Source organism: Strigops habroptila, chromosome 3 (genome assembly GCF_004027225.2).
Source record: "Strigops habroptila isolate Jane chromosome 3, bStrHab1.2.pri, whole genome shotgun sequence".
NCBI lineage: Eukaryota > Metazoa > Chordata > Aves > Psittaciformes > Psittacidae > Strigops > Strigops habroptila.
The window spans coordinates 24013761-24037675 of NC_044279.2; the positions used below are offsets into that span (position 1 = coordinate 24013761).

The window sequence follows — 23915 nt, forward strand, 5'->3', positions numbered from 1 at the left end:
TACAAGCCAGTTTTCTTAAAGAAAAGGCAGAAGTAGCACATGAGCATGACTGTTTCTCTTGCTGTGTGCTAATGCGGTGAAGAGCAGAAGTCTATGCTAAGAAGATTCTGGAATATGGTTTGAAATGGCCATAAGATCACAATTAACCTGCAGGTACCCCTAGACATTAGGAAAGGAAAAATTGTTTCTGTGTCTTTGGAAGGAGAAGGGGGGAATTACATAGTGTCGCTGTGTTTGTTAGCCTCAGTATGCAAATGGAGTGTGTTGGCCAACACGAGTGCTCTAGAGGAAGTGGTGAGGAACCCCTAGGCCACCTAGAAAAAGAAGATACACCCTTTGTCAAAGAGCAACTGTTACATCTTTGTACATACCAACTTGGTGCCTGAAAGCTGTGAAGAATGTGTATGTGTAATTCAACAGTGCTACAACAATGTGTATCATTCAGGACAATGAGCCTGCTCTGTACATTTGTAACCCCTGCTGCCCCCAAACCAACACAAATACAGTAAGCAAAAACTCTAGGTCCTATTCTTCAAAGGCATTTAACTTAGCTAGGGATACAGTGTAAGTTCACTTGCACTTAGAAGTTGTACCTCAGTCCGCTTCTCGAAATTGGGCTGAGACAGGAGAATCACCCTGCATTCAGCTCTGGTGAACAGGGAAGAGGAAGCCCCAGGGCCTCAAATCCAATGGATTCAGCCACTCCATAACCTCTGGGACTGCACTACTGGGGTTATAAAGAGAGTGGTCAAGTGTAAAAGAGAAATCAAGCACATTTACATGTTAATAAGTTTTGCAAAACTAACTATAATTACGTTGTTTTGATTATTTTGTCTATCTGATTATTTTTGTTTAAAGAGGAAAAGAGCAGGAAAAAGTCCGCTGCACTTCTAGCTATTCTGCCATTCTGTGCCATTCATAATGTATCAACATTATAAGGATTTTTTTAAGTTTCTACTGTTTAGATTCCTCTAAGCCCAAAATTGTTTTGGCTTTGTCTCAGTTCCACTTATCCTCAGTCCTACACTGCTGAAGGGGTCTAGATCTATTTGCTGACACTGAGATTTCTCACACACCCTTGCCTTTTAAGAAACAGTTGATTAAAATCTCCAAGCCTGCATCAGATCTTGTCTTTCCCTACCCTTAGTTTTTATCTAAGATAGTGTCCATCTGTTTCTGTGGTGTTCTAGTCCAGAGCAGTATCTCTTCTCTCAGTATTTCTACATAGCAACTGAATGTACCAAAGTGAGAAAACAGTTACTCCAGGGCTGTGTTAAACAAAGCTCTCACGCTCCTCAGTGCTGCAACCTTCAGTACTATCAGCATCTTTTCTTGCCAGTTCAGAAGGTTACAGAAAATAATTGAGTAACTGAGTTGAAACGTTCTGCTTTTGCTCTTGCAGAGATTACTTGCCTTATTGCTTCCCAGAGCTTGGCTTTGGCTTTGCCAAAGGAGGCAGCAAAGAGCAGAGCACCTGAATGGAAGATCTGAAGCAAAGCCAGCATAGAGTAATCTTGTGAGGGGACAATTAAGGCAGTTTGGAGGCCTGGGACATCCCATTAGCCTTGGGGGTGACCAGACAGGGGATGTGCAAGGAAAAGCTAAAAAAGGAGCTAACATGACACTATGGCTATGGGTGGAAGTAGAGCGGAGATTAAATAACAAACAAAAGAGTTTTCCAAAAGCATCTTCTGAACTCACAGATTCCATGGGAACAGCAGCTGTCTGCAGGTCAGCCTTGAGTAGTCCTTGCTCTTGTAAGTAAAACCTCTCCTACGTGCCAGTGACAACTCTTTACTGTATATGGAAGACTGCTAAGCACAGACTGGAATATTTATATTTATTTTTGCAATGCCATAGGTAAAAACAATTTAACAATGCCAAGTACAGGTGTTATTCTCATAAAAACTTCTCATTTCAAAATGAATGATTTCTATTATTTCCCACAAAAAGTTAAAATCACATGCAGCTTTATGAAGGTTAATTGCTTAAGATGCACAATTATATATCAAGAAGACTTTGTTAAAATAAAACATACTGGACTACAGCATTTTAACAAGGCAATTACACAGAACTAGAAAACTGACTCTGTAGTAAAATATAAAAATCTACAATTATAAATATAAATTTGGTCCATGGATCACTACAGAAGTACCAGTATTTACAGTAAGTATCAGATTACTATTCTAAATGTCTAACTGAAGTCTTAAAATGTTGAACGTTATGGAGAACAGCATTTTATTTACATTCTACTATATTAAAAGTTATATTTCTAGCAAATGTAAATTGTTATAAATACAGCAAATCAATCAAATACTAAACCCATGATATGTTTGTAATTGAGAACCCCCTAACATCTATAAATATGATAATTTTAAGTTCAAAGTAAAGCCAGATAACTCAAAAACTAATACTGAAAAAACATACGACAATTCAATTCTTAGAAACACTGTAAAAGTCAATCAAGTTAGTCTAGACGTAACAACATATTACAAGAAATCTTCCAAGAAAAGGCACACATTGTTAATGATAGAAGTTCCACAGTAAAGTCGTACGTAACAAAAATGACTGGGCAACGGTTGGGATCTGGTTATAGATATAGTGACTGGACAGAGTCCTACCCCCCCAAAGTATAAAACTGAAAATAACAATGGTAAACTCCAGATGTACCTGGTGTGACATAGGTATGTGTGTGTTTAATTTGATGTGTAATTAAACTAAAGATTCTAAACTTTCAGCTACATTTCCATCGGGTAAAGCTGAGCCGTTACTGTCCATAGATGCTGAAGGGTTTTCTTCTTGCCTTGTGCTGACCAGGCTGAGAATAGCTTTGTACAGAAACTGGTACTGTTCCTGGAGAAGAGAAGAGGGTATAGTCAGTGTGTTGTCAGAAATAATAACACTAGATTAGATTATCTCCTTACACTGTCCCTCAAAATTAATTAATAGCTGATGTGTCAGGGTGTGAATGGACTGTGCTCCACAATTTATTGTGTTACTTAGCAGTTTTATTAATTTTCTGACTAATGTCTCTCCCTGTACACAATGCAAAGCACATTAAGGAACAGTACAGGTAGGGGAGAAAAACAAGTTTTAAAAGGAATATTCTGTGCTGAATCTGATCCTTGTTAAAGTCAATTGCAAAGTTCCATTTAACCGAATGGGGTCAGGATTAGGGCTACTGCATGTCTGTTGGCTTCCCCCCCTCCCCAAATATGATCTCATTTTTTGCCCTCTGAATTCTATCCTTTTCCTTTTTGGAACTTGCAGTTAGTGTTTATGATGTTTTTGAAGATCCTGCCAGGAAAAGGAGGTAGAAGAGAGATAAGACTTTGTGAGAAGATTCACTGAGGAGGCTATTGCCTAGTTGGGTGCAGTGGGAAATGGGGAGCACGAGAGGTCAGCTGGACTGCAGCATGTGCTGGGAAGGGGGAAATAGCAGGAGGCTCTGTGCAGGGAGAGCAAAGGCTGTGCTGCACCAGGTAACAGTGAATGCTCTGAAAGGGCAGGGGAATATTTTGGGTTCATTGATGGATATATGAAGATAAAGAATTCCTATGATGGAAAGACTGAGAAACAGTAAAGCAGACTAAATAGAGTGGGGTTTGGACTATAAGGCTGGACTAAGAGACACAGGGTAGAAAGAATAATGAAAAAAACCCCTGAAAATCTGCAGTAGCAAATGGGAAACTGGAAATCTGACATAAAGGGCCCAGGTAATTGCTGAAGGCTCCTGGGGCAAGAGCAGTGAAGGTCCTGATGGTGCTGCTGAGGTGGGAAGGGTTCCCATTTTCACTCCATTGTCCATCAGGCTCTTCAGTCTGGGCTAGCTGGGCAGGGCAAGACATGGACACGTCTGTCTACCTGTGTCATGTCCTGCTTTTGCTGTCATTTCCTGTTTTTTCTGTCAAAAATGTGCTAACTCTAACCATAGTTTCACTCTTAAAATGTTCTTCTTACACTCACTGTAGCTCTACAGCAGTCAGATTTATACTGGTATGACAAAAGGGGCAGGGTTTGTAGTTTTTCATTTCTGTGATGAATTTTCATTTGTAGGACACTGACTTAGTAAGGAAGTCTCATTTGTTATACTTCTTATGTTTGCTTTGGTTTGTATTTTTCTCTTTCTGTAAGCACAGTGACAATGGTGTCAAGTGACCATTCACTGGATCATGAAAGATCTAAGTCCACCCTGAAATGGAAAACTAGGGTAACTATGTCAGGGTCTACTTGGAGTAGAGATTTATTCCTGCTGAATTAAAACCTCTATTTACATAACATAGTGCAGATCTTATGGTGATGGTAGCAGCTCTGCACAGTTTGAATATGACCACTTGATAACCGTGTAACAGGTCTTCACAGGAAATACTTTGTTTTGGAATAGGCAGCAGATTTGCTACAGCACCTCTGGAAGACAGTTTTGATTAACTCATGCAGAAACTAAGATGTCAACGGTTCAGTAATGTTGCCCGAAGATTTAAGCCTGCTAATAATACCACACACAGGAAAAAAACCATGCACACATTTTACTTATTACTTACAATGTCTGTAAAGACTCCAGGCCTCATCAAATTGATCATCTTCGCTACCTGGTAAACATCCACTGAATTTTCATTTTCCAGTTGATGCATCAGTGTTGTTAATGCACAGAAAGTGCCTGCTGTCACCCCGCCATGCCTTTGTAAAGTTAGAAAAACAAACAAAACAAAACACACACAAAAGAAGTCTCTGGAAACCGGATCAAATTTGTACAGCTGGAGAACACACAAAATCCAGGGCAAACTGATGAGATTAATTTCTGTCATTTGATCATTACACTTTCTGAAAGAGGCCTGCCAAGCAGTCCTTGAACACAACCTTTGCAGCACCTGGCTACAACTTCTGGAGAGTCTTTAAAAGCCAGTCTTAAGAGTTATTTCCCTACAATCCTCTACAAAACAAATCCTGAAGGCCTCAGGTCCTTCAGTATTTCATCATTTCATTACTTTTGGCTATTATTAAACAGCTGGAGAAGGATAAGGTGCCTCATCTGAATAGTCTATCTTCTTTTAGTAAGAAACAATGAAGATCTGATCGATCTCCTTCCTCTCCAGTGCCCTACTTGACAATCACACAGAGTATCAAAATGATACTCTGAGATTGAAAAGAGAACATTGAAGTGTGATAAAATAAAAATGTTTCTTTTATTGATGCTGCTGAAACCGAAGCAGCAGCGCTGTTGTTAGGAGCAGACTTTGTGCCTTGTTTCAGCGGCTTTCACTCTAAATGAGATAAAAGGATAGCCCTACAGACAAAAAAACATCAAAAGAAACTGAAAGCTGCAGTTCTTACTCATCATGCACAATCATGGGTCCATCACGGTTGGAAGTTTCCTCTTTGATGATGCTGATCAGTTCAAATGTTTTACTAATAGGACTATCAGGATTTGGCCATTTTGGACACTGAAAATGCCTCACTTCAAGTACATAGTCATCCTAAAAGGGTGAAAAAAGCATAATTCAATTTGGTAAAAGATTGGCTGTCTTTATTCCTATCTTTCATCCTGTTCCAATCCAGTTCCAGCTTACACATACAGAATTCCACTGCTGTGGGGGTTAGACTACGTGTCACCACATTACCTATAGAGGTTTCTCTCTGGGTGTTTCAAGGGTATGGAATTGTATCACTCATATACCATGGAAAACGTAACAAAATGTAGGCATTACCTTTAACAAATAAAGTCCTGAGTTATGTGTTTATGACAGAGTTACCTGTGTAGCTTCTAAAATAAAGTCTTGGATTATGAGCTTCTCCTCATTAGACAAACACTTGTGTTCTTCAGCAATCATCGTAACTTTGAAGGTCTCACAGTTTATAGGCTCATCTTTGTTTGGCCAGTATACAAATTCATCTTCAGCCTCCAGGAAAACAGAAAAACCAAGAAGCCATAAAAGTAAGTAATGTTGAGCTCTTAAAATAAAACTTAATCCAACATTATAAATAATATGTCATCAGTGCAGCCAGCTAGATTTAAATTGACAAGAATTTGAGTGGGATTACAGACATCACAAGTGATGGTTTTCAGACACCTATATAGTGATCCTGACCAGAAGACCACTGTATCCTGTGGAGATAGTGACCCACATAACAGCCAATATGTGCTGTGCCACACATCCAGCCTGGCCTTCAGGCTGTGTTGTGCTGTCCATAGCCAGTGGTCACAGGATAAACCCATCTGGCAGCTTGTAACGTGGGAGCCTGCAGGCAGCTCCCACTGCCCTGATGATTACACCACCTGCATCTAATAGTGCAGCAAGAAGTTCTCAAGAGAACAACCTGCCTGTTTGCCAGCAGAAATGATAAACTGAGTTATTTTCTTTTATGAGAATCCTGCAATAGTTTGAATGACCAAAATGGAGGTAATCCTTCCATGGACGAGAGCTGCATGGTATGATGTATCCTGATAAGAGACCTATTCAATGCACAACTTGGGGTTCCCAGCATCTACCTGATGGGATGTAAGATTACCTCTCTTTTATACTGTTAGCTCTAATAAGTAGCATTTTAAATGATACTTCACACAGTTTGAGTGCCTTTCTTATTTGGATTATAATGAACCAGTGCTTCCTGGCACAGCCACTTCCCTTATCACAAGGACTAACTTAAAAATGTCTTAGTTGTACATGTTTTTCCAATCATGCAAGATTCTCCAAAACATGGCTTTCCTCCACACTCATTACCAAACATTATGCCCTTTTGCACCACAAGATTGGTCTAAGTACCAATCTAAGAGCTCTCAGACATTCTTGCATTTCTAGTAACTGAAAAACATACTAATTTATTATTAAATTACACATGCAGGATGAAAATGTGTTTTTCGTTTGCTGTTTAGAGTCAGATAAATCCCAGCTAAACATTTGTTTGCAACTTTAGGAGGTGAGCAAGAGAATCATAGAATCATTTAGGTTGGAAAAGACCTTTAAGATCATCAAGTCCAACCATTAACCTAGCACAGACAAATCCACAAGTAAATCATGTTCCTAAGTGCCACATCTACACGTCTTTAAATACCTCCAGTGATGATGACTCAACCACTTCCCTGGGAAGTCTGTTCCAATGCTTGACAACCCTTTTGGTGAACACATTCTTCCTAATATCCAATGTAAACCCCTCCTGGTGCAACTTGAGGCTGTTTCCTCTTGTCCTCTCTTGTTACTTGGGGGAAGATACTGACACTCACCTCGCTACAACCTCTTTTCAGGTAGCTGTAGGGAGCGATAAGGTCTTCCCGGAGCCTCTTTTTCTTCAGTCTAAACTACCCCAGTTTCCTCAGACACTCCTCATAAGACTTGTTCTCCAGACCCTTCACCAGCTTCATTGCTCTTCTTTGGACCCACTCCAGCACCTCAATGCCTTTCTTGTAGCGAGAGGCCCAAAACTGAACACCGGATTCAAGGTGCAGCCTCACCAGTGCTGAGTACATGGGGATGATCACTGCCCTGGCCCTGCTGGCCACACTATTTCTGATACAAGCCAGGATGCTGTTGGCCTTCTTGACTGCCTGGGCACAAGCTGGCTCAAGTTCAGCTGGCTGTTGACCAACATCCCCAGGTCCTTTTCCACTAGGCAGCTTTCCAGCCACTCCTCCCAAGCCTGTAGTGTTGGATGGGGTTGTTATGACGCAAGTGCAGGACCTGGCACTGAGCCTTGTTGAACCTCATACAATTGGCCTTGGTCTAACTGTATGATTGGACCATTAATCCAGCCTGTCCAGATCCCTCTGTAGAGCCTTCCTACCCTCAAGCAGATCAACACTCCTGCCAACTTGGTGTCACCTACAAACTTACTGAAGGTGCACTCAATCCCCCTGTCATTGATACAGATATTAAACAGAACTGGCTCCAATACTGAGCCCTGGAAACACCACTTGTGACCAGTCACCAAATGGGTTTAACTCCATTCACCACCACTCCTTGGACTCTGTCATCCAGCCAGTTTTTTGTCATTGCTCCTGGCCCAAACATCAACCACTGTCGTGTGAGAAACAACCTCATATTTCTCCCTTTACCTAATAATGGCTGAAGAAGCCATATTACAACTGAAGTAAAAGTCCTGGAGCAAAAACTAACCTTGCATAACAGACACTTCTGCTGTTTGGGTCTTTTTAGAAATTATACAGGAATGATTTAATACTTTCTTATGTTCCAATCTGCCCAGACAAGGATCTCCAGATTCCAGTAGATGATTTGGAGATTTTACACTCAGTATAATATCATTAATTTTTTTTATTTTTTTTTTAATATTGTCTCCTGTCTTGTTTCAAATATTTCAAAGATATTGTCTCCTGTCCTGCATATTTCAAAATGGTAATACTAATAGAATTCATACATAAACTGGTAACAACCAATCAGCCACAAAACTTACCATATTCTGGCTGTCAGGAAGCATAACTATTAGCTGGGCATTATGGTCCCATATCATTCTCCAGAAATCCTTGATAGTGTGTAGTAAGGGATGTTGGGTAATAATGAATTCATTACTCTGATAATAACCCTGGAAAACAAACATCAACAGACTCAGAATTGATGCCCAGCTATTAACATTTAAGGGAAGTTTCTAATGGACAGAGCCAGAAGCCTAGAAAATAAATTGCAGCCTTGTGCCTCTTTTGACTTCCTACATATCTTAGAAGAACATAAAACTTCCATTGCAGTGTTTTCCAGATGAAAAGAATAAATTAAATTACACTGAAATAATTTTTAAAACTTAAACCTGATTAAAAAAAAAAGACAAATCAGTGGAGACTTGAACAGCCAACTCAGAATGAAACTACATTAACTCATACACACATGCTGATTGTTTACAATGAGCTAGAATTCCAGAGTAGCTGGCAACCTGAAACAAATTAAAAAATACTTGAAAGATCTGCAAAAATCCCAGGGGTCTCCTAATTTGTACAGATGTCCCAGATCAACTTCTTAACATGAAAGAGAATTGTACTTAATGAAAGATCATGCATACAAAGCACTACAGGGAGTTTTCCTATCTCTTTCTTGAACATCCAGGAAGCATTTACTCCTCACTCTCAGCCAATGAAGGGGAAAAGAGTTCAAGAAAACCCAGGAAACAAAAAGATAATGGGAAGCTGATGAGCTATGCTGCCTTGGGCTGTGCCAGTTGCAAAAGCTCAGTGAGATGAGCAGGTCAGAAGGCAAATCGCAGTACAGCCATTAAAAACTAATTTGTTAGTTAACACTTTCATTTCACCTCTGAAGATTCTGCCGGAGTTGGCATTTAGCTTTACCAGTTTTTAAAACTATGATGGGATTTCTCGTTCTACAGGTCATTAAAGTGTAATGCATTTAACCAAACTTAAAACTAATAAAAACAGTAATAATAATTCCTGGGAAAAGTAACTCTTTCAGGCAGAGTGAATACTGGAATAAAGGAGCTTTCAAAATCAGGACTGTGCTACCCAAACTTAGACATGTGGCAGCTCTGAAAACAGCTATACAATGGGACAATGTTTTCACCAATACAATTAACCGACTTACCATAATATAAGAAGCATTGATGTAGTCTGTCCCTTCACCAGACAGTGATGAGATACCCACTCTAGATCTTTCCACTGTAAAAAAAAAATTCATGATCTAGTATGTATGTTGTAATAGAATCATAGAATCATAGAATCGTAAGGGTTGGAAAGGACCTTAAGATCATCTAGTTCCAACCCCCCTGCCATGGGCAGGGACACCTTGCCCTAAACCACGTGGTCCAAGGCTCTGTCCAACCTGGCCTTGAACACCGCCAGGGATGGAGCATCCACAACCTCCCTGGGCAACCCATTCCAGTGCTTCACCACCCTCACTGTAAAGAACTTCTTCCTTATATCTAATCTAAACTTCCCCTGTTTAAGTTTGAACCCATTACCCCTTGTCCTACCACTACAGTCCCTAAGGAAGAGTCCTTCCCCAGCATCCTTATAGGTCCCCTTCAGATACTGGAAGGCTGCTAGGAGGTCTCCACGCAGCCTTCTCTTCTCCAGGCTGAACAGCCCCAACTCTCTCAGCTTGTCTTCATATGGGAGGTGCTCCAGCCCTCTTATCATCCTCGTGGCCCTCCTCTGGACTCGCTCCAACAGCTCCACGTCCTTTTTATGTTGAGGACACCAGAACTGTACGCAGTACTCCAAGTGAGGTCTCACAAGAGCAGAGTAGAGGGGCAGGATCACCTCCTTCGACCTGCTGGTCACGCTTCTTTTGATGCAGCCCAGGATACGGTTGGCTTTCTGGGCTGCGAGCGCACACTGCCGGCTCATGTTAAGCTTCTCGTCAACCAACACCCCAAGTCCTTTTCTGCAGGGCTGCTCTGAATCTCTTCTCTGCCCAGCCTGTAGCAGTGCCTGGGATTGCCTCGACCCAGGTGTAGGACCTTATACTTGGCTTGGTTAAACTTCATAAGGTTGGCATCGGCCCACCTCACAAGCATGTCAAGGTCCCTCTGGATGGCATCCCTTCCCTCCAGCGTATCAACCGAACCACACAGCTTGGTGTCGTCGGCAAACTTGCTGAGGGCACACTCAATCCCACTGTCCATGTTGCCGACAAAGACGTTGAACAGGACCGGTCCCAACACCGATCCCTGAGGGACACCGCTCATTACAGGTTTCCAATTGGACATCGAGCCATTTACCACAACTCTTTGCGTGCGGCCATCGAGCCAGTTTTTTATCCACCGAGTGGTCCATCTATCAAATTGATGTCTCTCCAATTTAGAGACAAGGATGTCGTGCGGGACAGCGTCGAACGCTTTGCACAAGTCCAGGTAGATGACATCAACTGCTCTGCCCCTGTCCATCAGTTCCGTGGCTCCGTCATAGAAGGCCACCAAATTGGTCAGGCAGGATTTCCCCTTAGTGAAGCCATGTTGGCTGTCACCAACCACCTCGTTGTTTTTCATGTGCCTTAGCATGTTTTCCAGGAGAAACTGTTCCAAGATTTTGCCAGGCACAGAGGTGAGACTGACTGGTCTGTAGTTCCCTGGGTCTTCCACCTTCCCCTTCTTGAAAATGGGGGTTATATTACCCTTCTTCCAGTCATCGGGAACTTCACCTGACTGCCAGGATTTTTTGAATATGATGGACAGTGGTTTAGCAACTTCATTCGCCAGCTCCTTCAGGACCCGTGGATGGATTTCATCAGGTCCCATGGACTTGTGCACGTTCAGGTTCTTAAGATGGTCTCGAACCTGATCCTCTCCTACAGTGGGCCTAAGGTCTTCATTCTCACAGTCCCTGCATTTGCTTTCCAAGAGTTTCATGGTGTGGTCAGAGCATTTGCTGGTGAAGACTGAGGCAAAGAAGTCATTAAGAACCTCAGCCTTCTCCAAATCCATGGTAGCCAGTTCTCCTGATAGCTTCTGGAGAGGGCCCACATTGTCCCTAGTCTGTCTTTTATTTGCTACGTATCTATAGAATCCTTTCCTGTTATCTTTTACATCCCTTGCCAAACTTAATTCTAGCTGGGCCTTAGCTTTCCTAACCTGGTCCCTAGCTACCTGGGCAATGCTCCTATATTCTTCCCAGGCCGCCTGTCCTCGCTTCCACCTTCTATAAGCTTCTTTCTTCCCTCTAAGTTTCCTTAGCAGCTCCTTGTCCATCCATGGAGGTCTCCTGGCCCTCCTGCTGCACTTTCTTCTAGTCGGGATGCAACACTCTTGAGCACGTAGCAGGTGATCCTTGAATATCGACCAGCAGTCTTGGGCCCCCCTGCCCTCTAGGACTGTATTCCATGAAATCTTACTAAGAAGGTTCCTGAAGAGGCCAAAGTCTGCTTTCTTGAAGCCCAGGGCAGTGAGCTTGCTGCATGCTCTTCTCACTGTCCCGAGGATCTCAAACTCAACCATCTTGTGATCACTAGAGCCAAGGCTGCCCTGGAGCGTCACATTTCCAACCAGTCCCTCCCTGTTGGTGAGCACAAGGTCCAGGATGGCACCTCTCCTCGTCGGCTCCTCTACTGCTTGAAAGAGGAAGTTGTCTTCCACACAATCGAGGAACCTCCTGGATTGCTTGTGCCGGGCCGTACCGTCCCTCCAACAGATGTCAGGATGGTTGAAGTCCCCCATGAGGACAAGGGCCTGCGAGCGTGAGGCTGCTCCTATCTGTCTGTAGAGCGCTTCATCCACAGAGTCCTCTTGATCAGGCAGCCTGTAACAGATCCCCACCGTAATGTCCCCCATTGCCGTTTTCCCTTTGATCCTGACCCACAAACACTCTGTTACCTCATCACCCGTCCCCAGACAGAGTTCCATACTCTCTAGCCTATCACTGACATAGATAGCAACACCCCCTCCCCGTCTGCCTGGCCTGTCTTTTCTAAACAGCCTGCAACCTTCCATTCCGACATTCCAGTCATAGAAGCCATCCCACCATGTTTCTGTGATACCAATGACATCATATTCCCGTAGCCTTGCACACATCTCTAATTCCTCTTGCTTGTTCTCCATACTACGGGCGTTTGTATAGAGGCACCTTAGCCGAGCTCCAAATGAAGCCGACTCAATGGCTGGGGCAGCTGGAACATCTCTACATCGCTCCAAGCACTTATTACAGGTGCTGGCAACTGACCAGGAGTGTTGGGATGGATCAATGCTCCCCTCCCCCAACACATCTAGTTTAAAGCTTTCTTGACCAGCCTGGCAAGCCTCCTACCAAAACAGCTCTTCCCCTTCTTTGTCAGACCAGCTCCACCAGCCTCCAGTAGATCTGGCCTCCCAAATGGAGCCCCATGTTCTAAATAGCCAAACCCCTGACTATGGCACCACCATTCTAACCATTTATTAACCTGCCAAACACGCCTAGCTTTTTTAAGGTCCTCCCCTTTGTCCTGGAGAATCAATGAAAAAACTATCTGAGCTCCAGAGCCCCTAACCACCTCTCCCAGGGCTCTGTAGTCCTTCTTAATGTTTTCCAGGCTACTGCTATCTATATCTCTAGCACCCACATGGACCACTAGAAGGGGGTAATAGTCAGCAGGACTTACTAGAGCAGGCAGCCTCTCAGCAACATCCCTGATCCGAGCCCCTGGCAGGCAACACACCTCCCTCGAGACTGGATCAGGCTGGCAAATGGGTGCCTCTGTGCCTTTCAAAGTAGAGTCCCCTACTACTATGACCCTCCGCTTTTTCCTGGAGGCACCAGTAGCGATCCCCTTTACTGGTGCATCAGCAGGATACTCATTAGGTGTGGTGGGTGCTTTCTCATTAGCCCCCTGCAGAACTGCGAAGCAGTTCTGGGTGGGGACATCAGATTTAGGAGGAAGCCCCTTGTCGTTAATTGTCCTCTTCCTCCTTTTTTTGTTAGTTTTTCTCGTGACTAAGTCCCAGCTTCCTGGGTTGCTGCCCTCCTTCTTTCCTATATGAGCAATGCTGGACGTTTGCAGCCCCTGTGCAGTTTGGGCCTGGAGCAAGCAGCCCAGCTTCCTCTCAGCTTCCCTGGCATCTTTTAGCTCTCCAACAGCCTCCCGCAGCTCAGCCACCTGCTGCAGGAGGATCTCCACCAGAGCGCACCGAGTGCAGCCCTGTCCATTGCGCACCCTCGCCTCAAGAGACCAGTCGAGGCACTCTCTACACTCCGAGGTCTGCGCCGCAGCCTCCCCTCTCATCGGCTCTGTCTGGGTGCCTACGCTGGCCACCGCCGGGGCAGAGCTCCCTGAGCGGGCCCTGGTCCTGAGGCGAGTGCTCACCATCCCGCTCGCCGCTCGCTGCCCGCTGCCTGCGCGAACTGCCGTGCCACGCCCTGTTCGCCGCGCTCCTGGTCGCTCGCGCTCCCCGGGATGGATTTTTCCCCACTGAGGGCTGGTGCCGTCACTCCTGGCGCCGCCCCCTGTGAGTCAGCTGCTCGCGTCAGCTGAGCTGCCGGCTCCTGGGCAAGTCCTGTCCAGGACTTGAGGCTCCCTCGGTTGCTCTTGCCGCTCCGAACTGAGGCTCCTGGACGCTGTGCTTCCCCCCGCTCCGGTGTTAAAGGCGTCCTCTCTGGAGATACTCACCTCGGCAATTCAATGACTCATATATTACAGCAATTATCTCACATATCTCACAATAATGATAACACTAAGCTCCATCAATCAGGATAAAGTGCTATTCAGCCACCTATTTTGTTCTCCTATGTGTAGTACTTAATTTCTTCATTAAAAGTGCTTTACAGAACACTGATGCACAACAATGCAGTTGTCTTCAGTTCTTGCTGGGGAAAGATTAAAGTCTTGACACACACATCCCGTTCATAAACATTTTGCCATGCAAAGAGAAGCTGATTTGAACAAGCTTACCAGGAATGATGGATGAAGTTCGGTTCTTTTCTCTGTTGCACTGTTTGAGTGCAGTTGAATAATCACATTGCTGTGTGTTAGACTGGCTCAGTAACTGAAACAATGAAGTTAAACAAACAAACAAACAAATCAAAATAAAATACAATAAAAATAAATTTTGTAACTGTATAAAACCCACTCCTTTATTAGGTGGATTTAACAGAAGAGTGCACAAAATGCAGGTTGGCTGTCTCTCAGCTGTAGGTATCTAGCTATCTGGCTAAAACACTTCTTAGCAAATTATGAGAATCTTTTTTTCTTCACTGTTTTATCAGTTCAAAAGATTTTCGAGTCCTAGATCGCTAGCATGTCTTTGAAGGAAATGCTACTTTATGTTTTCTATAATCAGCCCCTCAGTACTTGCTGCCATCCTGGTGTCACTTCCATTTTGCCTGCATAGCTGCAAATGTCTGTGCAGAAAAATCTGCACTGTTATGCAGACAGTATTAGCTCTTAACGTGAGGCATTTCTAGATATCTCAGTTATGAGCTTCCCGATTTTCTCTCCAAACCTGTGGGAGGAAAATAGAATGGGAGGACTGTCTCATTGACTTGCTTGTTTTGACTAACACAATTCAAACAGACAAGAGTATGAGAAGGAATGAGTATATACATATATACACCACAATGCTGTATATATACTGCTTAGGCATGAAGTAAGCTTGGAAAGCAGATTTTTCCTAGATTTTAGGTTGGGGTCTTTTGTTTTGGGTTTTTTTTTTTTTTTTTATTTCTAGTAAAATGAATGGGATTAATCAGAACGTTCAAAAGAATTCAAAAGATTTCTCTGTGATGTTTTGGGCTGGGCATGTGTAGCTTTCAGAAGCTGCCTGCCTTGGAAAAAACAGACAGCAAAACAGGGAGGTTCCATAAAAATGAGTTAGATCAGAATTTTGTTTCATCTAAAACAGCTCTTCAGTAAAACAAGACTCCACTTTTTTTTTATTATTCTAATAATTTTAGCTTACAAAGGAAAATGAGATTAAATGAAACATACCCCTTTCTGATAATATTTAAGCTCTTGAAATTGGAGCTCTACATGGCTCCTGCAATTTGCACTGCACACTCGGTGCTTACATATATTTACACACTCTGTTTGTATATCTGTTTTATTCTTTCATCTGTGTAGGAAAGGTGGGATGCTTATTTCCCCAATCACATCACAGCTGACATAAGAGGCCCTTCTTTTCCTTAGGAAAAAACAGTGCAACGCTGTTGGATCATTCAAGCCACAATGGCAGCAAAGTGTGAAATCCTTTAGTATGTTGTTCCTATTCTGTTATCCTGTACTGTTCACTATCTTGAAGAAATACCACTTACTGTGCCTGTGTGGCCAAAATACATCAGAAAATAAAAATATTAATATTGTTCATAGCCTCATTATGTACTGACATTATCTACGGACTTATCTGCTTAAGTTCTTTACTTATGAACCAACAGATTATTGTAGAACGAGTACACATTGTCCCATGCAGTCCTCCCTAGAATTGAAAGACTTAGAGAGAAAGGTTCTAATAATTCATCTCCTATTAAATCAGGGAGACCAAATTTTGTTTTACCATATAATCTGGAAAACATTTAAGTGTGATTTACTTCTCTGGATTTAAATTCATTTGAAAAAGTAGGATTTTCTGTGTTTCCTCTATAAGGGACCCAGTGCGCAAGCCAGACTTCTCATTCTCCCCATGGGCCAATGAGCTGTTTCTCTCATCGACTCTGGGCGGTTACCCTGCTGGGTCTGCTCTTTCTCTGGGTGGCTGAAAGTCCTGTGCATGTACACACTGATCTCCACATCCACAGGCACCAAAGTGTTCACTTGTTGCCTGCTGAGGTGAAGTCTGTCTTCTAGCCAGAGTTGTACACTGAGGGGAATATGCTGATTGATCAATATAGCTCATGACATTTTTGCCAGAATGACATCTTTCCAGACTTTTGTTTTACCTTTGGGATCTTCATGCAAAGACATGTAGTTAGATTTTCCAAAATCTACTTACTGGCCTATTTCTCATGCCCTTTTTTTTTTTTTTTAATTCCTTCTTTAAGAATGTGCAAATAATTATGTGCAAATACTCTGACTGCATGCATTTGTTAAATTGTTCTGAATTTAGGCTCAGCAGCTGAATTTTAGATGAAGAAAGCTCATGAAAGTTGTGTTGAGATACCTACATTTTTAAGCCATTCAAGCTTGCAAGCCTAAAGCTTTTCACATTGCTATCTGGGAGAGCTCACCTTGAATTGTTTCTCCAGTCTGGTCTTTCCTGCTGGTCCAGGTATCAAGAGGGCATTAACATAAGCATGAATGTGAGTCTCAAGGACTTCTGTTTCTTTACTGAGTATTGCTTCAACCAATGCATCGTGAATGAAGACGTACTGCTCCTAGGAAAATTAAAACAAACATCTGAGCTCTAATTATTTTTAGATTCCCCTGGACACCTCTGGATGAGTTGCCACTTCTGACGTGGTCAGTATTTCTTCACAGCGTGATGCTGTGAGGGAGTTTTCTCAGAAGTGATCCTCTACAGTGAAGGCAGACACTCCTCCACAGAGTGTCCCTCTGCAGTGTCAGTACCCATTTACAAGCACAACTGAACTACACATGCAATGTAAGTATGATATGATACCAAATTGCCACTACCTGTGGCTCAGAGAACAGAGTTAAAAACGCGAACATAACCTTGAGTCAAAGTTTCAAGCCAGCTTGTTATGTGACTCTCCTGCCTTTCTTGCAATAGTGATCACTCCCAGTTCCTACTGCTATCTTCCATTTTCTCTCTCACATTCTCTGAAGCAAGTGCCCATGCTGTTGTTGATTACCTTTTTATCTACTGAAAGGCCCCGGGGAATTTAACCACCTGTCTTTGAAACCTGAAATAGATTTTCAAATGCCCTGCTGTTGTCCTTATTGTTTTCTTCTGGCCTTTCACTATTCTATATATAATCTTCAGTTTAAAGCAGCTATAATCTTCTGTCTGAAACAGCTTTTCTCCCTTCTTTTTATTGCTTAATATCAACTGTTTGATCAGGTTCAGTGAAGATCTGAACACCTAACGATGGTGCTTCCTTAAAAAAACCTATGACAAAAATGCACGCCCTGCCAAGAAAGTGCTGCTGTGGGAAGCATAACTTGTATAGACTTTCTCTCTACCGAGTTCTCCCTAATAAACAGACAAGAGCCCATAGACAGGTAATTTCTAGTGCACTGCTCTAAGCAAGCCTAGAAGAATACCTCTATAAAAACAAGGGAAGCAAAAGGGAAAGTCCCGTCTGCTGACTAGTTGCCAGTCTGTCTGGTGGTGCTAAAAGGAGGACTGTATCATCTCTCCTCCTGCAAACAGAAATCATCTGTAATAGTCTCTTGCTATATGTATTTCATTCTTACCTCAGTCTGCACCAAGTAGTTCCTTTGGGTACGTATGTGTTTTAAGAATCCAAATATGTTGACTGTCCCTTCATGCTGAATTTGCTGCAGCATGCTGTCTAACACTATGTATGTGCCTGTCCTTCCAACACCAGCACTACAAAACAAAAAAATAGTCTTGAGCCTGAAGTAAAACAATAATGAAAATAACTGTTTCATTTACACAGGTTTTTCAACAAACGGGTGTGTAAGCAAGATTTTCCTCTACAAATCATTTTATTGTATGATATACTGTGCTAAAACTTCAAGGATTGTAACAAAGAAAAAATCTTGAAAATTCAACTTTTTCTGTGCAAGAACAGATCTAAAGATAATTTTCTCAAATGATTTTTAAAGTATCAATTGAAATAACTGAAATAATTGAAATCAATTGAATAATTGAAACTACGGGATTTCCTGCAGGTCTGCAACTTCCAGGCTTCTGATATTCCTTAGGATATTTTGTCAAATATACTTAGAAAGGGTGGCATATATCAGCAGCATTTGGGCACAGTTAATATGCTCATGCTGTTCTACGTTGAAACACACATCACTTTAAAGAGAAAGTTTCCTTATGCCACCCATTTCCATTACGGATGTAGGAAATTTCAAAGATTCCAGACTGAGGAAAACCCCAGGAAGTGGCAGAGCTGCTGAAGGTACACCCGTGAAAGAAAAAGCTTAGAGCTCCTCAGACACAGCTTACATGGCAAGAATGGTTGAAACCCTTCTTAAAATGATGTAGAAAAAAGGCTTAATCAGCTGACTCCTGTTACGAACTCTGACTCATTTATCATCATAAAAATGGCTGTACTGTAAAATTAAAATGCAACTTTTTCTTTCATAAAATACCTGGGTAGGGAGTACAAGGTCAAGAAGTCATTTTTTGTTACCTAGTCATATATGGGAATTAGTCAGTTGTAATTTCCCTCTAAGCTATGAGGAAACCTTATGTGTATTGGTACACGTAGCCTGACAGCAACCCTGTGCTGGGTCTGCATGGCCTCTTACGGGCAGATCCAAGCTCAGTCCGTACATGCTAATTCAGTCATCTAATTTCTTCCACAGAGGTGGCACAAAGCATGGGTAGTGTGAGCCCAGATTGCAGTAATAAACTGTCTAAATAAATGTGATGTAAAACTGAAAGGTCCACGTTATTAACATTCTATTAGATGCAAAAAAGTATAAAGATTACCAGATACCATCAGTACTTGTTATGAAAGACTGAACATGAAAACTACCAAAACATAAAAATAGCTAAAAAAAGTTTCATGAAGTTTATCATCTGTGTCCTCCATATAGACTGTAAAGATAAATGAAAGCTGCATTTCTAACATGAGGTAACAACTCCTTTGAAATTCCGTAGTGCATGGGGACAGGTGAACTAAAAGCTGAATAAAACTGCCTACACAGACAGAGGTGAGTTATATCTATACACAGGTCTGACTGAAGCCACACAACTTACCACTGTTCACTTTTTAAAAACTGAATTTAATTGACTTATAATGTATTGCTGATCTCTCAACCCACTGACATATATCTCAGACTTGGCATTTTGGGGAAACTCTTATTTTGAACTTCCCAAGAACAGGCAGGATGTAGATAGCAGCAGAACAACCAAAATGTGGAATTTTCATTTTCCAAGCTAAAAACAGATTTCAATCAGATTAGATCATCCCAGAAATAAAATATCTTCATTTGCAGCATTTGTGAGACGACTTTACCTGTTGGCTTCCTCAGAGTCAGCTCCAGAAGGACAGAATTCATGAGGAGGTTCTCTTTCCAAATGTTCCATCAAAGGTGAGGTACTACAGTGGAAAACCAGAACCTGCTTATATATTTTAGAATAACCCGGTCCTTCACGGGCATTGTGAAGTCATTCCAGGCCCTACAAGCCCTTTTTAACCAATTTTCCCTGAGCTGCCCAGTTTTAGTGAGCACTGACAGAACACCTGCCTGCACGCTGCGGCACATGCAGACCTCAAACCGTTCCCCAGAATGCTCTTCCATTGCAAATGACTGCGAGAGCGCAAAGTAATGTTAAAAAGAGCAGAGTTGAAGTTCAGCCAGGAATAGAGTGAGTCTTCTTTTGTGGACAGAGCTCCTCTTAGGATTACAGAGTATCCCTGCACCAAAGAAAGCATGAGCCAAAAACATCCTAACAATGTATTTGCAGAAATTAAACAATTACTGCTATACCTGTATCTGGTAAGCTCACAGCAATCAAGAGAGTAGTATAGAAATGTGCAAAAAGGTAAAAATATAAGCATTTTTGCAAAAGAAAAAAAAAAGAAAGAACACAGTGCAGAGCAGCAGCATCTTGTTTACGGAGATTTACAGAAGTGGCACAGACAGTTGATTAGTTGGCCTTACCAAGGATAGACATATCAGCTAAGGAATTAATCTCATTCCATCAGGAATTGTTAAATGTGAGAGTGAAATTTTGCTTAACCCACCACTGAAAAATTCTTTTTTCTGCAAAACAAAAGCAGAGTGAACCTTACAGCAGTAAAAACCACACCTGCAATGAACCACAACAGGCCCGACAGCATGGCGCTTGGCATGTGATGCCTTCCGCACGAAGGTGAGAACAGGCAGCGTGTATTCAGGGACACCCATGTCAGGCCACTGGGTATAATGGTACTGAGTTACTATACGTCCACTAGACCTCCCTTTCTGGGAACCCTGCAGGAGAAAAATAATTCCGTATGTAAGCAGACCACATCTCTGCATAACTTGGCAACACTTCATGATATTATTTCCATACCCATTAGTTCCTGAATTAGTAATGTCCCAGTTTAGTTAATATCATGCCACCTAGGTCTGAATATTTCACCTTTCAAAGAGAAAAGGAAGGGCCAGTGCTTCTGTCACATCAGCTTGCCCCTTGAACGGAAAAATGACCTGGCACTGTCCCTTAGAAAGCCATAGAGAAAGGTCAAGAGCACTGGAGGCCCTACAAACTACAGCTGCACTTGAGAGTCTCTTGCTATTTCTGCCACTCTGCTCCTCTGTTGGGTGGACAGAAAGAGTAGGATTCATCTCACCCAGCTTCAGTGACCTACAAGGGAAGTAGGCTTGTGTAGGCTGCTTTTCTAAGCTCCCTCCCTCAATGACAACTCAGAAGCAGGGATACCTTCAGAGAGCAGGTCATTTTGTTTAGAGATTGGTTTCTAGAATAAGCAGAATAAACTACTTGACAGTAAGTGCTGTACATTATGCAATAATTGTACAGTGAGGTCGATGGACTAGATGTCTCACATTTAGGAAGCTGAAATAAATGAAACTTCAGTATCCATCCTCCCCAAAGTAGCCAATGTCACACTGCTGAGCTGAGAGCAAGCTGGTTTTGATTACAATAAACCAAGGTGCGGATCCACCTGTCCTTAAAAAGGAAAATGCATATCTGAGGTGGACAATTTAATTCATACCACATTTTCTCCTAGTTGCTATCTTTCTGAAAATGTATCCTCGTGCTCACCAGGCACGCAAAGGCAGCATCAGCTCTCCAATATGATCACTGATTTCCCCTGATGGTCCTATATCGCACCAGTACGACAGGCCAGCGTCTTCTCAGTTTGTTGATCTGGCCAAATTGACCAAGCATCTTGGCTGGCTGAGACCTACAGGACGCAGCTTTACGTATACAACAGAAAAGAGCTGCCAACTGCCTTAAAAAATATTCTGAGCGACACTCCCTTTTGCCCAACTATGTTTTCAGGATGCCACAAACCTTTTTTATCTTGGTGTTTCTAAGAGTAAAATTCCTCACAGTGTAATAGGCAAGTACATGAACACTCTTCTGAGTTACTAAGAAGTTCCCATATTCTTCACTACCTTCAGCAGGCCAGTACTGGTCACATTTTCTCTGTTAGAAAGCAAATGAAAATCAGAGAAAAAGACAAAGAAAACAAAACGTCAAACTAGGAAGCTGAAATGTTGAAATCTCAGAGCACAGTCAACCACAAAAACATATGGGGACTCTCAATATACCCAGTTTGTAAGCCATGATCTTCAGTGCAAGAGAACAAAAAATGTGCATTTATTTTGTGCTGTGAAGATTGATGGCTGTGTGAAGATGCTCTTTATTTGGAATATTCCAAAAAACAGAGGTTTAAATCACACTGTCCGAGTTAAAGGGCTCTAGTATTGTGGAACTTGCCGTTCTACAGGCACTCTGAAATTTAAACAAATCCCCAGATAATCTATAGGAAAAATAGGAATATATTCAAGTCAGTGAAATCATATATGCATTTTGGCTGGCTCATAGCATGGGCAGAGGATACTTTTATCTGATCAGCAAGGGTAAGAGTGAGCTTGTGTGTGCCAGAATATAGAGAGCTTGATGTCCAGCCTTTTGGTTGGGTAGCCATATAACCTTCTCTGCAGAATACAAGAGTATGTCTTTATAGCATGGTAATACAAATGAAGTGGTACTCCCAGTGTGGCCCTCACCTGCATTTGCTGTGTCTGTATCACTGATAGATGTTGAATAGGTCATATGACAAAACTTTTATGCATTTTAGGCATTGCTGCCAGTGTGTGGCAAATGTGACGCAATGTATCCTCACGTGACCCCACAGTACACGCATACTCCCATCATGTAACTGGAGAAACACACATCCTGTGATGGGGTTTGACCTTATTTTGTCTCACTTGACACATGTGTACCTAGCCATGTAGTAGGAAGAGAACTGTGGGTCCCATGGGATGTTAACAGGGAGCAGCCAGTGAATATCCAGAAAAAAAATCACCTGAACTACAGCCTTCTCCTTTCCAGGGTCTAAGGCACCCCTGAGAAAAAGAATGATGCAGAGCAGATTGCTAGCAGAATGTGGCACAAGGTTCACAGTCTGGCCACTCCTAAATATATAAAAGAAGTCTTTTTTCCAGCATAAGACTTTTTTTTTTTTTTTTTTTGTAATTAGAACATGGCATTTTGAAGACTTGTTGTTGACAGTTGAGTTTAAATATTTTCTTCAGTTAATACTACAAATCCTCACCTTTATACTTTTATACTTTTATATTGTAGCACAAGCAACTACTACAGACTGTTGCTTTTTGCTCAGTAAATACCTAAACTGGATTTTTAAAAGAGAGTAAGGAGTCTGCTAGAGGTAGATCTATCAATATCAGAGAAATAATAATAGGCAAAGGTACTCATACCCTTCCTTTCTCAACAAGATTAGTTATCATCACAATAACTTCTATGTTGTGTTCCCATATCATTCTCCAGAAATCTTCTGCTGTTGATTTTAGTGGCCCTTGAGCTGCAATGTAGGCTTTTGGCTTGTTGTAACCCTGGATTGAAATATAACAAATGACACTTGTCAAATCACAGTCCATGAGCAAAAGGAGGTTGGGAGAAGTACATGACTTTTTATGTATCTATTTTTAAACAATCTCAAAAGCTTTTAAGTACTTTTGAATTTATAACTATCCAAATCACAGAAACCATTATGACATATGAATACAACTGTTATGTTAATGTTTACCATTCCAACAAATAGGATATATGTTCAACTGCCCGTGGTTTGGCAGAACGCTGGCATGGTAGTGATTATGAGACATCTGTTATGATAGGGGTTTTAAAAAATGAATCAAGGTCATTCACACGTAAATTGCTAGGTAACGAAAACTGAATAAATGTTACGTCAGTGAGGCTCACAGCCAAATAGCATCTTCCTCTCATGAGATTATCTCACGCAGAAGAATTAACCATTTACCAAAAATACACAAAAGAACATTCAGATGCAAAATGCTTCTGAAATGACTCAGATGTGACAGAACATTTTTTGTTTCACAAAACTCTTCACTAAGCTGCAGCTGCTACAAGATCAAGATGGATTCAAGAAAGAATGGGAGTTTCACCTGTGTTTTAACGTTGTAGGCTTAACATAGATCTTTAAAGTTTTGGGTTATTTTTTCAACAAAATCTGTAAAATTGTGATTTTTTTTTTTTTTTTTTAATTAAGTCTGTTCACCTCCATGCATCAGTTTTTACAGAAAAGGGTACACATGAATAGGCTGGCAGACAGAAAAAGGCACTTACATCAACATAGTTGGCATTAATGTAATCAGTCAGTTTTCCATCCTTTTCTCCAAGCTGTGCTAATTTAACCCTAGTATGATCATCTGTAGTAAAACAAGGGAGAAAATAAGCATAGTTTTCTG

General features: G+C 41.9%; 1 protein-coding gene across 5 annotated transcripts in view; it reads right to left on the reverse strand.

Annotated features, from left to right (window-relative positions):
• Positions 1-1823: 1823 nt before the first annotated feature.
• The window catches only part of PTPRZ1 (protein tyrosine phosphatase receptor type Z1), a 142770-nt gene continuing 120678 nt past the window's right edge, over positions 1824-23915 (reverse strand). For 3 of the 5 annotated variants that reach the window (XM_030478777.1, XM_030478776.1, XM_030478775.1), the window contains 13 exons: positions 23794-23876; positions 22908-23042; positions 21475-21609; positions 20263-20426; positions 17724-17859; positions 16574-16720; positions 14307-14400; positions 9534-9607; positions 8404-8532; positions 5751-5897; positions 5332-5474; positions 4542-4677; positions 1824-2853 (listed from right to left, as the gene is read on the reverse strand). In XM_030478777.1, coding sequence (XP_030334637.1) covers positions 2713-2853; positions 4542-4677; positions 5332-5474; positions 5751-5897; positions 8404-8532; positions 9534-9607; positions 14307-14400; positions 16574-16720; positions 17724-17859; positions 20263-20426; positions 21475-21609; positions 22908-23042; positions 23794-23876 — 1664 coding nt within the window. In that variant the 3' untranslated portion in view covers positions 1824-2712. Of the gene's footprint in view, positions 2854-4541; positions 4678-5331; positions 5475-5750; positions 5898-8403; positions 8533-9533; positions 9608-14306; positions 14401-16573; positions 16721-17723; positions 17860-19465; positions 19550-20262; positions 20427-21474; positions 21610-22907; positions 23043-23793; positions 23877-23915 lie in introns of all 5 variants that reach the window. The other 2 variants (XM_030478773.1, XM_030478772.1) reach the window with 1 other exon arrangement.